Source organism: Pan troglodytes, chromosome X (genome assembly GCF_028858775.2).
Source record: "Pan troglodytes isolate AG18354 chromosome X, NHGRI_mPanTro3-v2.0_pri, whole genome shotgun sequence".
Lineage (NCBI taxonomy): Eukaryota > Metazoa > Chordata > Mammalia > Primates > Hominidae > Pan > Pan troglodytes.
The window spans coordinates 100,201,781-100,222,065 of record NC_072421.2 but is presented as its reverse complement, the minus strand read 5'-3'; the positions used below and the strand labels follow the sequence as shown (position 1 = coordinate 100,222,065).

At 37.7% G+C, this 20,285-nt stretch overlaps 2 protein-coding genes across 13 annotated transcripts in view; both read right to left on the bottom strand.

The window, feature by feature from the left end:
* GPRASP2 (G protein-coupled receptor associated sorting protein 2) overlaps positions 1 to 15,546 on the bottom strand; it is a 118,140-nt gene extending 102,594 nt beyond the window's left edge. The window contains exon 1 of the mRNA XM_016942774.4: positions 15,434 to 15,546. The gene's annotated coding sequence lies outside the window, so the exon portion shown is untranslated. The remainder of the gene's footprint in view (positions 1 to 15,433) is intronic.
* Positions 1 to 20,285, bottom strand: part of ARMCX5 (armadillo repeat containing X-linked 5) — a 47,178-nt gene that overhangs the window by 25,227 nt on the left and 1,666 nt on the right. For 6 of the 12 annotated variants that reach the window (XM_063804813.1, XM_063804811.1, XM_063804818.1 and 3 more), the window contains 2 exons: positions 19,578 to 19,623; positions 16,928 to 19,207 (listed from right to left, as the gene is read on the bottom strand). In XM_063804813.1, the coding sequence (XP_063660883.1) occupies positions 17,269 to 18,945 (1,677 nt within the window). In that variant the 5' untranslated portion in view covers positions 18,946 to 19,207; positions 19,578 to 19,623 and the 3' untranslated portion in view covers positions 16,928 to 17,268. Of the gene's footprint in view, positions 1 to 15,433; positions 15,606 to 16,927; positions 19,208 to 19,577; positions 19,624 to 20,055; positions 20,169 to 20,285 lie in introns of those variants that run through there. The other 6 variants (XM_063804816.1, XM_063804817.1, XM_063804815.1 and 3 more) reach the window with 3 other exon arrangements.

Genomic DNA, 20,285 nt, shown 5'->3' with positions numbered 1-20,285 from the left:
CCATATGAACTTTAAAGTAGTTTTTTCCAATTCTGTGAAGAAAGTCATTGGTAGCTTGATGGGGATGGCATTGAATCTGTAAATTACCTTGGGCAGTATGGCCATTTTCACGATATTGATTCTTCCTACCCATGAGCACAGGAAGGGGAATATCACACTCTGGGGACTGTGGTGGGGTGGGGGGAGGGGGGAGGGATAGCGTTGGGAGATATACCTAATGCTAGATGACGAGTTAGTGGGTGCAGCGCACCAGCATGGCACATGTATACATATGTAACTAACCTGCACAATGTGCACATGTACCCTAAAACTTAAAGGATAATAAAAAAAAAAACATACATAAAATTTGACCATTTCCCCAGCAGATTTCTCATCCATAGGCTCAAAACCAACTCATTTTATTTTGGGAGCCCTACAATTACTTTATCAATATTATATCATTTGAAAAAAAATGATCTGTAGTCAAAAGTTACTGTAACATTGTCTATAGACATCCCAGGAACACCGAGAATAAGTTCACCTAGAAAAATGTTATATAATTTTGTTTTTATAAGACATTAAAATGTTATATAAAAAATTATAAAACATTAAAATGTTATATAAAAATTATAAAACAAACAAACAAAAAAACATCTGGCCACCAAGGTAGCCCGCAAGAGTGCTCCAGCACCAGAAGCATAAATAAGCCCTACCAGCTACCAGCTTGGCACAGTGGCCCTGCCTAAGATCCGCTGCTACCAGAAATCAACTGATCTGCTGATCCGCAAGCTGCCATTCCATGATCTGGCGCACAAGATCGCACAGAACTTCAAGACCAACCTGCACTTCCAAAGCTCAGCAGCTGCAGGAAGTGTGAGAGGCCTACCTGGTGGGGCTCTTTGAGAACATCAATCTGTGCACCATCCACTCTGAGTGACTATCATGCTGAAGAACATTGAGCTTACATGCCACATTCGTAGACAGAAAGCATAAAGCTTCCTCAGCAATAATTCTACCCAACTCAAAGTCACTTTTAAGAGCCACCCACTTTATCTGAAAACATAATTATGATTAACTTCCATGATTAACTACTTCAATAAGTTCTATGTAAAAATTTTTAACTCTGGTTGTGACTCTTTGTATTTAAAGACCATTTGATTTGGGACATTCAAATGAGGATTTGTTTTCATAAATAAAACAATAAGCTTGCTGGATTTGTTTCCTGGCAGTCTCCTAGAAGTGCTTTAAAAAATTAAGAGAATTTATTGCCAGTAGACCTCTCTTGCCAGAAATGTTAAAAGTAGTTCAGAGAGAAGGAAAATTATACAGGTAAGAAAGTCAGATCTACATAGGAAAAAAAGATTGTTGAAGAAGGGATAAATGAAATTTACAAATATTTTACAGTTGACCCTTGAACAACACAGGGGTTGGGGTGCTGACCCCACTGCACAGTCAAAAATCCATATATAATTTTTGACTTCCCGAACTATTAATAGCTTACTGTTGATCAGAAATCTTACTGATAAACAGCTTATTAACACATATTTGTATCTTAGATGTATTATATATTATATTCTTACAACAAAGTAAGCTAGAGAAAAGAAAATGCTATTAAGAAAATCATAAGGAAGACAAAGTATATTTACTATTCGCTAAGTGGAGGTGGACCATCATGAAGTTCTTCATCCTTATCATCTACGCATTGAGTAGGCCAAGGAGGAGGAAGAAGAGGGACTGGTCTTGCTGTCTTGGGGTGGCAGAGGCAGAAGAAAATCTGCATATAAGTGGACCTGTGCAGTTCAAACCTGTGTTGTTCAACAGTCAACCATATTTTTCTTATTTCTAATTGATCTAATAGACAATAATTTGTTCAAAATAACAATAGAAACAATGTATTCAGTGATTACAGCTTATTGATATTTGAAATAATGATAACAATGTTAGAAAGGATGAGAGAGAAGAATTGGTAACACCTTGTCATGAGGTATGTGAACTACCCATGAATCAGTATAGTGTTATGTGAAACTGAATTTAGAGTAGTTGCTAATGTATATGACAAACCTAGAGCAATCACTAAGAAAATTGTAAAAAGAAATACTTCTCCGAAATGCTTGGGGCCAGAAAAGTTTAAGATTCCAGCTTTTTTTTTCCTTTCAGATTTTGGAATATCTGCATTATACTTATTATATCAGTTCAGCATCCCTAATACAAAAAATTTGAGATCTGAAATCCAATGAGTATTTTCTTTTAAAGTCCCATTGGTGCTCAAAAAGTTTCAGAGTTTGGAGCATTTTAGAGTTCAAATTTTCAAAACAGGGATACTCAGCTTGTATAATTAATGCACTAAGAGAACAAAATAAATGGAATAATTTTTTAAATGCTCAATTAAAACCAGAGAAAACGGAAACAAAGTGGATTACAAAATACAACACTAAGAACATGGCAACAAACATAAAATAGTTACAAATGTGTTAAACATTTATCCAAATATGTCAATAATCACTTTAAATACAAATTGTCCGAATACTCCTATTAAAAGACAGACTTTAGGGGTGAATGAAAAAAATCAAGACCCAACTATATGTTGTCAATAACAATCCACTATATATATATAAAGACACAGATAGCTTGAAAGTAAAGGAGACTAAGACATAAGATGCAAACACTAATCAAAAGAATCAAAAGAAAAAAGCAGACTTCAACAATAATGAATGGGTCAAATGTCAAAGAAGACATGACAGCTCTTACTATATATGTTCCTAAAGACAGAGTATCAAAATATGGGAGGCAAAATGTGATAGCATTGCAAAAAAAAAAGCAGGCAAATCCACTATGATAATTAGAGATTTCAACACTCTCAGTAATTGAAAGATCCACTAGGCAGAAAAGCAGTAAGGACACAGTTGTACTGAATAGCACCAACAATTAACTGGTTCTAATTGACATCTGTAGAATATTTCATCTAAAACCAGAATATACATTCTTCTAAAGATCACATGGAACAGACACCAAGATGGACCATATTGTGAGCCACAAAAAATACCTTAACAAACTTAAAAGAGCAAATTAGTCAGTGTATGTTCTTGGACCATAATGGAATTAAACAAGAAAATAATAGAAATGTAGCTGTCAAATCCAAAATATTTGAAAATTAAACAACACATTTCTGAATAACAAATAAATCAAAGAAGAACTACCAAGAGAAAATTTTTAAAATAGTTTAAAATAAATCAAAATGAAAATATAACATTAAAATTTACGGCATGCAAATAAAGCAGTGCTTAACAGTAAATTTATAGAATTGAATAGATATATCAGAAAAAAGAAGTATCAATAACATTAATTATCTAGCATGCCACCTTTAAAAACTAAAACAAGAAGAGGATATTAAATCCAAATTGAGCAGAACAAAGAAATCATAAAAGAGCAGAATTCAGTGAAATTGAAGGCAATAAGGAGATAATAAGCATTAGACTTAAAAGATAACAAAATTTCAGGCTGGGCGTGGTGACTTACGCCTGTAATCCCAGCACTTTGGGGGGCCAAGGTAGGCAGATCACTTGAGGTCAGGAGTTTGAGACCAGCCTGGCCAACATGGTGAAACCCCATCTCTACTAAAAATACAAAAATTAGCCTGGTGTGGTGGTGCATGCCCATGCCTGTAGTCCCAGCAACTTAGGAGGCTGAGGCAGGAGAATGGCTTAAACCCAGGAGATGGAGGTTGTAGTGAGCCGAGATCGTGCCATTGCACTTTAGCCTGGGCGACAGAGCAAGACTCCATCTCAAAAAAGAAAAAAAGAAAGAAAAAGAAAAATTCAAATCAACAACTAAACTATACATCTTAAGGAATCAGAAAGAGAATAACAAACTAGGCCTAGAGCCAGCAGAAAGAAGATAATAAACACTAGAATGGAGATAAATATGGAGTAGAAAACAACAAGGAAAATCAGTAAGATCAAAAGTCAGCACTTGAAAATATTTTTTAATGACAAACCTTTAGCTAGATTGACTTTAAATGACGGAGAACTCAAATTAATAAAATCAGAAATGAAAGCAGAAATATTATTACCACTTTATAGAAACAAAAAAAGAGTATGAGTACTATGAACAACAGCATGCCAAAAAACTGGATAACCTAGATGAAATGGATGCATTCCTAGAAACATACAATTTACCAAAACTGAATAATTAAGTAATAGAAAATCTGAATGCACCTATAACTAGTGAGGATATCAAATCAGTAATCAAAAAACCTCCCAACAAAGAAAAACACTGGACCAGATCGTTTCACTAGTAAATTTTACTAAACATTTAAAGGAGAATTAACAGGAATCCTTTTCAAGCTCTTTAAAAAATAATGAAAGAAGAGGGGCTACTTCCTATTAGCTTGGTACCAAAGTCAAAGGTACTATAAGAAAAAACTAACAACCATAAACCAATATCTATTATGAATACTTATGCAAAATTCTCAAGAAAATACTAGCAAACCAAATTCAGCAGCATATTTGAAAAATTATACTCCATGGCTGCATTAGTCCGTTCTCACACTGCTATAAAGATACTACCTGAAACTGGGTAATTTATAAAGGAAAGAGGTTTAATTGACTCACAGCTCTGCATGGCTGAGGAGGCCTTAGGAAACTTACAATCATGGTGGTAGGGGAAGCAAGCACATCTCACATGGCAGCAGGTGAGAGAGAGAGTGCAGGAAAAACCACCATTTATAAAACCATCAGATCTTATGAGAATTCACTCACTATCATGAGAACAGCACGGGGGAACCACCCCCATAATCCAATCACTTCCCTCCCTCAACAGGTGGGGATTACAGGTCCCTCCCTCAACACGTGGGGATTACAATTTGAGATGAGATTTGGGTGGGGACACAGAGCCAAACCATATCATTCCATCCCAACCCCTCCTAAATCTCATGACTTTTCACACTTCAAAACACAATCATGTCTTCACAACAGTCCCCCAAAGTCTTAACTCATTTAGGCATTAACTCAGAAGTCCACAGTCCAAAGTCTCATTTGAGACAAGGCAAGACCCTTCTGTCAATGAGCCTTTAAAATCAAAAGTAAGTTAGTTACTTCCTAGATACAATGGAGGTATAGGCATTGGGTAAATGCTCCTGTTCCAAAGGGGAGAAATTGGCCAAAACGAAGGGGCTACAGGCCCCATCCAAGTCCGAAATCCAGCAGGGCAGTCATTAAATCTTAAAGCTCCAAAACGATCTCCTTTGACTTAATGTCTCACACCTGGATTATGCTGATGCAAGAGGTGGGCTCCAACGGCCCTGGGCAGTTCTGACCCTGTGGCTTTGCAGAGTACAGCCCCACTCCCAGCTGCTTTCACAGGCTTGTTGTTGAGTGTCTGTGACTTTTCCAGGTGCACAGTGCAAGGTGTCAGTGGATCTACCATTCTGGGGTCTGGAGGATGGTGGCCCTCTCCTCACAGCTCCATAAGGCAGTACCCCAGTGGGGACTCTGTGGGCTCCAATCCCACATTTCCCTTCCACGCTGCCCTAGCAGAGGTTATCCATGAGGGTTCCACCCCTCCAGCAGACTTTTGCTTAGACATCCAGGCATTTCCATACATCTTCTGAAATCTAGGCAGAGGTTCCCAAACTGCAGTTCTTGACTTCTGTGCACCCACAGGCCCAACACCATGTGGAAGCCACCAAGGCTTGGGGCTTGCATCCTCTGAAGCAACAGCCTGAGCTGTACCTTGGCCCCTTTTAGCCACAGCTGGAGTTGAAGTAGCTAGGACACAGGGCACCAAGTTCTGAGGCTGCACAGAGCAGGGGTGCCCTGAGCCCAGCCCATTTTTCCCTCCTAGGCCTCCAGGCCTGTGATGGGAGGGGCTGATACCAAGATCTCTTACATACCCTGGAGATATTTTCCCAATTGTTTTGGTGATTACCATTTGGCTCCTCCTTACTTATGCAAATTCCCTCAGCCAGCTTGAATTTCTTCCGAGAAAATGGGTTTTTCTTTTCTATTGCATCATCAGGCTGCAAATTTTCCAAACTTTTATGCTCTACTTCCCTTTTAAACATAAATTCCAATTTCAGATCACGTCTCTAAAGTTCAAAGTTCTACAGATCTCTAGGGCAAGGGCAAAATGCTGCCAGTCTCTTTGCTAAAGCATAGCAAGATCAATCTTTGCTCCGGCTCCCAAAAATTTTCTCATCTCCATCTGAGACCACTTCAGCCTGGACTTCATTGTCCATATCAGTATCAGCATTTTGGTCAAAACCATTCAACAGGTCTCTAGGAAGTTCCAAACTTTCCTACATCTTTCTGTTGTCTTCTAAGCCCTCCAAACTGTTCCAACCTATGCCCATTAGCCAGTTCCAAAGTTGCCTCCGCATTTTCAAGTATCTTTATAGCACTGCTCCACTCTCTATGGTACCAATTTACTGTATTAGTCCATTCACACACTGCTATAAATATACTACCTGAGACTGGGTAATTTATAAAGGAAAAAGGTTTAATTGACTCACAGTTCTGCATGCTTGGGGAGGCCTCAGGAAACTTTCAGTCATGGCAGTAGGAGAGGCAGGCACATCTTACATGGCAGCAGGTGAGAGAAAGCATGCAGGAAAAACTATCATTTATAAAACCATTAGATCTTGTGAGAATTCATCCACTATTATGAGAACCACATGGGGGAAACCACCCCCATAATCCAATCCCTTCCCTTCCTCAACAGGTGAGGATTACAGGTCCCTTCCTCCACACGTGGAGATTACAATTCGAGATGAGATTTGGGTGAGGACACAGAGCCAAACCATATCAAGGACCAAGAGGGACTTATGCCTGGAATGTAAGGATGGTTCAACATACAAAAATCAAACAATATACTATACCCTATTAACAGAATTAAGAGAAAAAAACACATCATCATCTCAATTCATGTAGAAATAGCATTTTAGAAAAATTCAACAATCCTTCATGAAAAAAATAACACTCAACAACCTAGGAATAAAAGGAAACCTCCTCAACTCCTCAACAAAACAAAGGACATACATGAAAAGCCCACAGCTAACAACATATTCAATGGTGAAAGACTGAAAGCTTTTCCCATAATATCAGCAACAAGACAAGAAGTCCATTTTCCCACTTCTATTCAACATAGTATTTAAAGTTCTGGCCAAAGCAATTAGTCCAAAAAAAAAAAAAGAAATAAATACATTCTCAGCAAACTATCGCAAGGACAAAAAACCAAACACCGCATGTTCTCACTCATAGGTGGGAACTGAACAATGAGAATACAAGGACACAGGAAGGGGAACATCACACTCTGGGGACTGTTGTGGGGTTGGGGGGGAGGGATAGCATTAGGAGATATACCTAATGCTAAATGACGAGTTAGTGGGTGCAGCACACCAACATGGCACATGTATACATATGTAACAAACCTGCACATTGTGCGCATGTACCCTAAAACTTAAAGTATAATAATAATAAAATTTAAAAAAAAGAAAGAAATAAAAGGTATATAAGTTGGAATGGAAAAAAATAAAAGTATCTGTATTTACAGATGGCATGATTATACATACAGAAAACCCCAAAGATTTTCCCCAGAAATGGTTAAAGCTAATAAACAATTTCAGCAAAAGTGCAGGATACAAAATCAACAAAAATGTGGTGTATTTTGTATACTAACAATGGTACAATCTGACAGGGAAATTTAAAAAAAAAACTATTTCTTTTTTTTTTTTGAGACGGAGTCTTTCTTTGTCACCCAGGCTGGAGTACAGTGGCGTGATCTTGGCTCACTGCAAGCTCCATCTCCTGGGTTCATGCCATTCTCCTGCCTCAGCCTCCCAAGTAGCTGGGACTACAGGTGCCCACCACCATGCCTGGCTAATTTTTTGTATTTTTAGTAGAGACGGGGTTTCACCGTGTTAGCTAGAATGGTCTCAATCTCCTGACCTCATGATCTGCCCGCCTCGGCCTCCCAAAGTGCTGGGATTACAGGCTGAGCCACTGCGCCCGGCCAAAAAACTATTTCATTTACAATAGAATCAAAAAAATAAAATACTAGAAATATGCTTAACTAAGGAAGCCAAAGACTTACACACTGAAAACCGGAAAAGATATCCTATTTAATCAATCAGAAGACTTAATGCTGTTTTCGATACAATCCAAAGCAATCTATAAGCTTCCGTGTAATTCCTATTAGAATCCCAATGATGGGTTTTGTACAAATAGAAAAAACTATCCTAAAATTCATATGGAATCTCAAGGGACAACGAATAGGTAAAACAGCCTTGGAAAAGAAGAACAAAGTCAGAGGACTAATGCCTCCTGATTTCAAAACTTACTATATATAACTAAAGTAATCTAAATAGTATGGTACTTGAATAAAGACAGACATATAAACCAATGGAATAGAATAGAGAGCCCAGAAATAAACCCTCAATAATATTTTCAAATGATTTTTGACAAAGGTACCAAGACTATTTAGTGGGAGAAGAACAGTGTTTTCAAAAAATGGTGCTGGGACAACTGGATAACCATATGCAAAAAAATAATAATAATAATAAAAAAGTTGGACCTTACCTTACTCAATATACAAAAATTAACTCAAAATGCATGAAAGACTTGGCAGAGAAAGAAAGTAGGATAGTGCTTCCCAGGGGCTGATGGGAGGGAATAACAAGGAGTTATTTTTTAATATGTATAATTTTAATGTGGAATGATGCAAAAGTTCTGGAGATCAATAGTGGTGATAGTTGCACAGCAATGTGAATGCACTTAACACCACCAAATTGGACAGTTAAAAGTGGTTAAAATGGCAAATTTCATGTCATGTGTATTTTACTATAATGTCTAAAAAAAATGAAATGTACAACTTATGGGTAGACCTTAAAGTACACTAGGGACTTTAGTTAATAATAATGTATCAGTATTCATTTATCGATTGTAAAAAAAAGTACCATACTAATACAAGATACTAATAATATGGGAACCTGTGGGCACTGGGTGGCAGAGGAGGGATATGGGAGAAAAGTAATATATGGGAGCTCTCTGTATGTACTTTCTGCCCAATTTTTCTGTAAACCTAAAACTACTATAAAATATAAAGTCGGTTTTTCAAAAAGCCAGTATTATTGCATTTTTGGTGTTTGACTTCTGTTTTTTTCCCTATATGTTTTAAAAGCCAAATGCATAAAACTATAATTATAAATCTGTTAATAGACACACAGTATATAAAGATTGAATTTGTGACAATAACAACATAAAGAGGGAGATGGAAGTATAAAGGAGCAGAATTTTCTACATCATTGAAACTAAGTTGGTATTAATTTAAACTTGGATGTTGTATAGTTAAGATATTAATTGTAATACCCAGAGTAACCACTAAGAAAAAAAATGGAAAAAAATACAAAAAAAAAGAGAAACGAGAAGTGAATGAAAGTGATACACTAGAAAAACTATCAAATTATTTTCCACAGTGGCTGTACCATTTTATATTCCCACAAGCAATGTATAAGAGTTCCAATTTCTCCACATCCTTGCCAATATTTAGGTTCCATTAAAAAATTATAGACATACTAGTGTGCAGTGGTGTAGCTATGGTTTTGATTTGCATTTCTTTAAAGACCAATAATGTTGAGCATCTTTTCATGTGCTTGTTGGCCGTTTGTATATCTTCTTTGGATATATGTCTATTAAAGTCCTTTGCCTAGTTTTAAATTGTGTCATTGGTCTTTTCATTGATTGGTAGTTATTTAAATATTAAATACCATTATTTTTAGTATACTAGAAAAAGCACATTAACAGGAGTCTCAAAAAGGCAAAACCTTTGAGCCATTTTCTCTTGCTTCTTATCCACTTGGGATTTACACACCAAGGGGTGATATTCACTTAAGTTTCTGTTTAAGCAAAACTTTTGACTCAAAATAAATTATTATCTGTTTAAGGAATTGAAAGGTTATAGAGAGCCCTGCTCTAGAAGCACAAGCTTTTTGTGTACTCGGTCATTGTCTCACTGAGGGATAAATCTTCAGCTCTGGGCTAGGGTTTATTATCTAAGGTGCTTTGAAGAGCATAAAATTACTTCAATTATGTTATCTCAATGAAATAAATCCCCGCTGGAGAACAAACAATATTGACATAGAATTCTTAATTAAACATATATACTGCTTAGGGTCACTTTAGTGCAATCAGATTATGGGATTTGCTGTAGCACAGAATGGAGTTCTAACATAGGAGATCAGGTCATATGTTTGCACATACAACCATTTTCTCACTTTTCATTTTGGATCATATATTTCAGTGTGCCTAACTTTCTTCTCTGGTAAATAAATCAATTACCCAAAAAACATTAACATCAAGGAGATCTAGACATGTCTGAAAATCCTGTAAATATCACCTTAGAGAGAAAAAAAATTATCAGCTAAGAAAATGGAATTTCATACTTTACAGAGCCTGTTCCCACAACTTCGGGTATTCAGCTAGGTCAGTAATAAGAAGACACTGCCAGGCGTGGTGGCTCTTGCCTGTAATCCCAGCACTTTGGGAGGCTGAGGTGGGTGGATCAGAAGGTCAGGAGTTCAAGACCAGCCTGACCAACATGGTGAGCCCCTATCTCTATGAAAAATACAAAAATTAGCCGGGCGTGGTGGCATACGCCTGTAGTCCCAGCCACTCTGGAGGCTGAGGCAGGAAAATCGCTTGAACCCAGGAGGCAGAGGTTGCAGTGAGCCAAGATCGCACCACTGCATTCCAGCCTGGGTGACAGAGCAAGGCTCCATCTAAAAAAAAAAAAGAAGACACCATTAGTTGTGAATGAACATTAACAAAAATGTGTTGAGTATATTTTAGAAAATCAACTGTCAGATTTTATTTTACATAGCACAAAGATGATTGTCTAAACTGTTCTTACCACCACCAAGATGATTTAAGCTTTTATGCATTTTGAATAGGAACTTCCTTCAAGAAGAGCTTAGTAATCTTAGTGTTGAATTATATCATCTAATATAGTTTTGAATCATCATTTATTATCATGCTAATTATCAATAACTTATAATTATCTGAAGTGTCTCAACATATTTGAAACAGCTAAAAGAATAAAAGGTCTCATAATAGTAAACTCAAGTTTGTTAGTGCTGTGAGATGACTTCTATTTGCATATCAGGAACTTTGAATATTAAGTTCAGGCAAAGAAAAAATGCTTTTCTCTTCAGACAATTCTTCAGCCTCCAAAATCTTTCTAATAAGCATTTTCCTGCTTACAAATTGATTTGTATTTGTATTTGTATTTGATTTTAATTTGTATTTCCAATTTGATTCTTTTCTGTGAGTTTAGATAGCTTATTTATTGTCTTCAACATTAGTAAAAACATAAAAGAAAGAGATACCATTTTCATCATCAGATTGGTAGATATGTTTAAATATGCAGATAGTACTGCTGGTGAGTGTGTGAGGAATGAGGGGCTCTGATATACTGAGGAAGCATAAGATGATATAATCCCTTTGTAAGGAGATTTCTAGTGTCCACTAAAACAAAAAAATGCCTACGACCCAAGACACCACAAAGAAGGACACAGCCCTCTGTGGAACAAGAAAGGGAAGAGAGAAGGGTAAGAGTAAGGGTGGGGACACAGAAAAGCCAGAGATGTTATTCTAATAAAGATCCCACTACATGTAAAGATACATCAAAAGTGGGGGAAAAAACATTATTATTCCATAACAGCACGTATAAATAAAATTTTAAAAAATTTAAATTGCTTTTCTTTAGGGAATATGGAGGCTTTGGTGACACTGAGGCAGAGTTTTAGTTGAGTAGTGGAGAAAGAAACTAGATTGCAATTGTGTGAGGACTGAGTAGGAAATGAGAAAGCAGAAACAACAAATGCGGAAAACTTGATTATTCTGAAAGGGTGAAGAGAAAGATAGCTGGAAAAGTGTGAGTTTAGTGTTAGGAAAAGGATTTTCCTAAAAGGATAAAAAGATTATATACCATGACCAAGTGGGATTTATCCTAGAAATGCAAGGGTGGTCAGCATAAGAGAGTCAAACGATGTAATATACCAGTTGAATAGAACAAAAAAATCTGCACATGATCATCTCTGTTGATACAAAAAAGATATTTGATAAAACCTGATATCCTTTAAAAAAACACTCATAAAGTTAGGCACAGAAAGGAACTTCCTTACCATGATAAAAGACATTTATGAAAATCCCACAGCTAATGTCATATTCAATAGTAAAAGACTGAAAGCTTTCACTGGGAAGATCAGCAACAAGACAAGCATGCCCGTTTTCTGCACTGTTATTCAAGTTACAGCCAGAGCAATTAGACCGGAAAAAGAAATACATGGTAACCATATAAGAAAAAAGAAGATAAAAGTATTTCTATCATGGATGACATGACCCTATAGATAGAAATTTCAAAAGAATCCACAAAAAAACTACTAGAGTGAATAAATTCAGCAAAGTTGCAAGTGACAGAATCAACACATATCAGTTATGTTTCTATATACCAGCAATGAACAATATGAAAAAGAAAGAAAATAATTCCATTTACAATAGCATATGAAAGAATGAAATACCCAGGAATAAATTTAGCTAAGGAGGTGAACAACTTACATACCTAAAACTATAAACTATTGCTAAAAGAAGTTAAAGACCAAAATAAATGGAAGGGCATTATGTCTTTATAGATTGGAAACTAAATATTATAAAGAGGGCAATACCCCCAAGCAAAATTTCAATGTGAAAATTCCAAAGACTTTTTTGTATAAGTGGAAAAGCTGACTCTAAAATTGACATGGAATGGAAAGGGACTCAGAATACAAAAACAATCTTGAAGCAGAAGAACAAAGTTGGAGCACATACACTTCCTGATTTCAAAATGTACTACAAAACTACTGTAATCAAAATTCTGCAGTACTTGATGAGATACAGAGGTCTAGTTTCATTCATCTGTATATGGATATCCAGCTTTCCTAGCACAACTCAAAATGGATTATAGACCTAAATGTAACTATGAAACTACTAGAAAAAGAAAACATAGGAGAAATACATTGGTCTGGGCAATATTTTATGGATAAGACCTCAAAAGCACAGGCAAAATAGCAAAAATAGACAAATGGGATATCAAACTAAAAAGCTTCTGCACAGCAAAAGAAACAATCAGAGAGTGAAGAGATAATCTACAGAATGGGAGAAAATACTTGCAAACTATTCATCTGACAAGGGACTAATACCCAGAATATATAGTCATGTATTGCTTAACCATGTGGATACATTCTGAGAAATGTGTCCTTAAGCATTTTCACCATTGTAAGACTATCATAGATTCAGATTTTCTTAAGATCTTCTAAAAGAAGAAGGGCAAAAAAGCTCTTCTACTTAGAAGAAGAAAAGTACTACTTACAAATACCTAGATGGTATAGCCTACTACATACCTAGGCTGCATAGTATAGCCTACTGCTCCTAGGCTACACACTTGTATAGAATGTTATTGTATTGAATAATGCAGGCAATTGTAAGACAGTGGTAAGTATTCATATATCTAATCATATAAAAGGTACAGCAAAAATTTGGTATTATATTCTTATGGGACCACTGTCATACATGCAGTCCATCATTGACTGAAACATTGTGTAGAACACGACTACACAAGGAGCTCAAACAACTAAACAACAAAAACACAAATAATTCAATTTAAAAATTGGCAAATGATCTGAATAGGCATTTCTCAAAAGAAGACATACAAGTGGCCAAAAATTATATGAAAAAACACTCAACATCACTAATCATCAGGGAAATGCAAATCAAAACCACAGTGAGATATCATCACACTCCAGTTAGAATGGCTATTGTCAAAAAGACAAAAAAAAAAAACAAATGGTGGTACGGATGCAGAGAAAATGGAACTCTTATACATTGTAGGTGGGAATGTAAATTAGTACAGCCATTATGAAAAACAGCATGGAGATTTCTCAATAAACTAAAAATAGAACTACCATATGATCCAGCAATCTTACTGCTGGGTATGTATCAAAAAGAAAGGATATCAGTATATCAAAGAGATATCTGCACTCTCATGTTTATCACAGCACTATTCACAACAGCCAAGATATGGAATCAATATAAGTACCCATAAACAGATGCAAGGATAAAAAAATGTGGTATATATACACAACAGACCACTATTCAGCCATAACAATGAAAGAAATCCTGTCATTGGTGGAAACATGGATGAACCTGGAGGACATTATATGAAATAAGCCAGGCACAGAAAGATAAATACCACATATTATCATTCACATGTGGAAGCTAAAAAAGCTCATCTCATAGAAGTAGAGTGTAGAATAGTGGTTACTATTAGGATGGTGCAAAAGTTATTGTGGTTTTTTTTTTCAATTAAAAGTTAAGAGAATATAGGGAAAGGAATGGGGTGGGAAAGGTTGGTTAACAGATACAAAATTACAGCAAGATAGGAGGAATAAGTTCTAATGATCTATATAGCAATGTAGGGTGACTACAGTTAACAATAAATAATTGTATATTTTCAAATAGCAAGAAAAGATTTCGAATGTTCCCAAAACAAAGAAATGATAAATGTTTGAGGTGATAGAAACATTAATTACTCTGATGTTTAAAACTATACAACTTTTAGAAGAAAACATATGGGTATCTTTGTGACCTTGAATTTGGTGATGAATTCTTAGATATGACACCAAAAGCACCAGCAACAAAAGAAAAAAATAGATAAATTGGGCTTCATTGAAATTAAAAACTTTTGCACATCAAATGACATCATCAAAAGTGAAAAAACCTACAGGAGAAAATATTTGCAAATCACATAGCTAATAAGGGGCATGTATCCAGAATATATATATTTTAAAACTCCTACAATGCAACAATAACCAAAAACACAATTAAAAATGAGCAAAGAATGTAAACATACATTCTCTAAAAAATATACTCAAATGGCCAATAAGCACATGAAAAGATGCTCAACATCATAAGACTTTTGGGAAATGCAAATTAAAACCACAATGATATACTACTTCACACCTCCTAAGATGGCTATTTAAATAATAATGGAAAATAACAAGTGTCACCAAGAATGTGGATAAATTGGAACCCTTGCATATTGCTGACGGGAATGTAAAATGGTACAGGCACTGTGGAAAACAGCTGGTAATTCCTCAAAAAGCTAAACAAATCATACAACCCAGCAATTCCATGTCTAGGTATATATCCAAAAGAATTTAAATCAGGGACTCAAACAGATACTTGTACTCCAATGTTCACTGCAGCAATATTCATAAGAGCCAAAAGATGGAAACAACCTAAGTGTCCATCAACAGATGACACCTCATGAACAATCTAGGAGATGACTTCGCATCCCACAATTCCCATCCAAGGAGAGACCATCAACTTTGTGCTTTGACACAAATACGTACACACCCCACACTCACCCTTCTCTTTAGCTGATGTTGGAAAATTCCATAGCCATCAACTGATTAAGTGTGTGCTCCACAGGGCATTTGAGACACAGAATTATTTCCAAAGGGTCTGGTCCAATTGTATTTTGATGATCTCCAACACTGAGAGTAGTACCCACAGCTGGTATTACAGGCTACAGGAGTTCTGTGGATTAAAAAATGTTATAAAGAACTTCAAAAATCATCTAAATTGAAGTTTCACATTGCAAAAAAGCTACCTTGCTTGTTTCCCTTAATGCACAAGTGTAGCTAACTGTGCTTCATTTAAACTTTTAGATGTACCACAATAGATTCACAACTGATCCTAGTAGAAATTAAACTACAGATAGCTATTAAAAGTAGGGATCCATTACACCATATTGAGATTTTCCACTTTAGACCTTCCCCTAAATGCATAAAAAGTTAGGAGAGGAAGGTCAACAGAAAGACCATTTGTATACTGATACTAATATTTATATTTCCCAATTCTGGGCAGTAAATTAACAGTAAAAGAGGCAGGGGGTAGGAGAGGCAGAGGTGACCCCAAAATCCTAAACTATACATTGTCATTCTATTCCACAAATCCTTGCAGAGAACCTAGCTTTTGTTAAGAATAAACAGGACAAGCTTAGTATAGACAACATGGCTTCAGCTCTATAAACTATGCGAATAGACAGAACAGTGGGTTTTATGGGAATTAATTTCTTCCTAACTACGCACTTCTAAAGGAATTTGGTATCCTGTGGCTATCCCATACATAGAGCTGAGCTCTGACCAAAAAGAATCAGCACAAACAAGGGGCTGCTACCAACTGTGGTACAAATCACCAAGTCCAAACATTGGCCAGAAAACAAAGGTAAGGAGTAAACAGTCACCAGATGAGACAGACGAGATTATCTATGAAGCAGTTTCAGTAGGTAATCCCCAGAAAGACTCTCCTCTGAGGCCCAGGACTTCAGGGGGAGAGAATCACAGATGAAGCAGTAAATCTGATACCCCTGGATAGGGAGGGAGCTGTTGAAGGCACAGTGGGGCTGGGTCCCTTCAGAACCACACTTCCTGTGCAGCTGTCCATGGCTTACTGAATAGGGGTGAGAACCAGGAATCCTCTTGTGGTTAAAAAGCTTCAAGGCATCCTGATGAGACATTTTATGTGAAAAGCTGAGCACAAGTTCCGGAACTGAGACTACAATGAAAGCATCTGTATTCCCTTCCTCCTTACTCCCTTCCCCAGAGCTGCCCAGATAGGGCTTCATTCCTCATTTGAAGCCCTATCAGTAGGAGCCTACAGACAACTAATAGCACAGTCCTGTCTTCTTGCATAGAGTGATTCTACTTTTTAAGTATGTCGAAACTAAATAATCTGTCAATGTGAACTTGTTTTGTTTGTGCCCCACTACAGACACACAGGCAGTGTTCTTCACCATCTTTATGCTCTCTGTGCTTTATCCCCCCAGACTAGATTTCAGCTGAAGAACTAGGACAATATTTTCACCAGTTTTAGCATGCAACTTTATTAACAACATGTAAATAAAATCTCAAAAGAATACACATATCAATATAAAGCACAGAAGTATAGCTTACTCAGGATGAATAGATTCATTATCAGGTCACGTTGCAGAAATACCAAAAATATCTCAATTTATATACTATATAGCACAATAAAAATCAGCACATGTTCAGGATCTCAAGATTAATTGGTATCCATAAAATTGCCTCCCTCAATCAACATGGAAAACATAAGTATTGAATTTATAATTACAATATGCATTGGTTTCATATTGCAACTCCAAAAAACTGTTTGAGGCTTTATGAGAACAGAGGGGTATTCAGAGTTTTAGTATTAATCGTATGACTTTATCTCTCACTTCGGGATCACTGTGCTCTGCTAAGTCTTGGAGTTTCTGACCAAACTGTTTTGCTTCCTGGAATATTGAAATAAGCTCAGATTTAGTGAACTTTTCCTTGGTAAATAGCTTTGCCTTTGTTTTGAACTGAAAATTTATATTCTCAAATATTTCAATAATATTAAGAATATTGGCCTTTGACTCATTCTTGTTAAAGGGTGCAACCAATGATGACAGTACTTTGGCACTGATCAATTCTCTTGTATTGGCGTGATTTTTAGACAAACACGAAAACACTTTTAAAACATAAAACTTGGTTTTGACACTTCCCTTATTTAACAAGGTGAGGAAATCTGGAATATAACTGGTAATCACATAGTGATCTTCAAATTTTATACTCAAGTGCCCTAGTAATTTCAGTCCAGCCAGCTGCACAGGGGAGTTCAAGGGGCAAGAGATTATGCCTTTACAAACTTGATGTATATATGACTCCCCTGATTTTGGTTCTTCGGAAGACTCAGAGCTGTCATCCACCATACTTAAAGCTCCAGGGTGTTCTTTAACATTGGGATTATTGACCAAGTTTTCAATCATAACAGTAATACCTACATCATGAATTATATCTTGAGTAAATGGATAAGCAGGACTGATGCCCATTATCATTGTAGCTATTTCATGAATGAAAGGATCCTTAGTTAACTTAAGGAGGGCAACAAGTTTATCAAACTCTTTAGGCTCTAAACTAAAGCCACGTGATTTGCAGTGGCAGGCCTTCGGATTAGGCCCATACTTTTCCCTTTGCCTAATCTGTTTTTTGATCTCAGCTAAGGTCTGGTAATAAGGCCCATGATAAGGTGGGATCTTGGTCAAAGGTCGAATCCCCAGAGGAGTTTCAATCAAGGTCTCAACCAGGGTCCAGTTTCCTTCTGGAGGCAAGGATTGCTCCCCTCCTTCAACTGGAACTAGGACAATATACCTGGCCCTTGACCATGCTATTACCTTTTGTTTTATAGTAAGTGTGGGTTTGTGTGTGGGCTTGGGCTTTTCCTGGATCTTAGGTAGGGGCTTATAAACTTGAAGAGAGGTCTCTTCTTCAGGCCAGAACCAGGACCCTACACTAGGCTCTTCTCCAGTCCAGAACCAGGAGCATATATTTTCTTCATCCTCATCACTGGATTTCATCCCAATGCTGGCCTCTTCCCTTCTGTCAGGTCTGGACCCAGTATTGGCCTTATCATGTGACTTGGCATAGGACCTAATATTTGCCTCAATGACAGCAACAACCTTGACTTCAGACTTGGTTACAGTACTGACCCTAGACATAGGCATGGCCTTTGACTTGGTTTGTGGCACTATACTGCGTTCTGCCAGGGGTTTTGTCTTAGTCTCAACCATGACTCTAGTCTTAGTTGTATCTTCCACCTTGATCACTTCCCTTGTCACAGCCATAGCCTCCCTGTAGGTCACTGTATGTGTCCTGGTCATTGCTCCATCACCAGCTTTGGCCTGGGTCACTGATTCTGTTTTCAGTTCTGCCTCAGCCACTGCCTTGGCCTGGGTTTTACCATTCACTCTAGCAGCGGCAGGACCACTGATTCCATCTTGCAGGCCAGCCTCAGCCTTTCCTCTAGCCCTTGCTTCTGTCCCAGAGTCAACCATGTTCCAAGTTTAACGTAAGGACAAGTTATATACCCCCACCCGTCTCAGCCTTGACTGAAGTTTTGTCCCGGTTGGTGTTTTCACACAAAGTCCAGTAGTCACTCTGTCCCCTTTCCAACTACAGGCTCTGCCAGTGATATAGAAAACATGCAGAGGAAGCTCACTCAAGGTAGGGAAGGATGGCTGTGCATGGGCCCAGCCCTGTGGAGGGTGGTGGTCTTCAGCCACTCCAAGGCCACCAGATCTGCCACTGAAGTAGGACCTAGGGGTGGAGGAAGGAAATGGGGCTTTGAGTCTCTTCCAACTTTTTTCTCCTCATGCTGATCAGCACAGGGAGACAGGAGAATATGGAGATTCAGTGCTAGGTGAGAGAGGTAGATAATTAGCAAACTCTCTCTCCCTTCATTTCACCCACTCCCTACACTTCCAAGTGCCATCAGCCTTCTTTCCAGTCACCAAACAGGAGCATAAGGAGTAGGAAAACTGGATGAGAAGCTGAGGAATCCCTTTAGTGGTTCTTGACCCCTGCTGGAGCCAAGCAGCTCTCCACTACTCCATCCTACAGGTCTACCCAGGCAATCCCCACACTCATACCAACCTGCACTGATCTGGAGTAACTTTCTCCTCCTTACCTTGCTTCCAATGGTGACAAGCCCTACAGCAGATCTACAGGCAGACCTATGGACAAATAAACAAACAGGAGAATGTGGAAACTGATCTCCTGGTGACAGACCTTGGTCCCTTGCCCCTATTCTTGCCTTTCCAGATTTTGTCTAGTGTTTCCCTCCTCCTAGTCCCCTCTCCCCCACTGCTTTGTTTCAGGGCTACTCCTCCTCCTCCTTCCTATTGCCCACCATCTTCCTCTTCAGTGATTGCCCTAGAATGTCCCTCGTTCAGATTAGACTAGGTTCAAGCATGAGAGCAGGACAAGCAGTGGAGAGTGGGAAAGGCAGCTTAGCATTCTGTACCCCCACAACTTACCAAGACTCCCAACTAAATCAGCAGCAGCAGGGGGTGGGGCAGATGGGAATAATTGGTAAAATGACAAAACAGAAGAGATGGAATTCTCTAGTCGAAGTTGCCCCCCTGTCCCTGTACCTTTACACCAACCTTAACAGATACAGGGCAATTTTCTCTTCTTCGTAATTTCCTAGTTTTAAGTTGGGTGACCATTTTACAAAACTTCACAACTGACAGTTCCACAGACCTGGGGACAGATCTACCTACAGGGATTCACAAAAACAGAGACCAATAAATGAAGACACAGGAGACAGTTGAGGCTGTTTTTGGTAGAGACCAGCACCTAGGGCACAGATTCTTTCTGGATATAAGTACCTGTT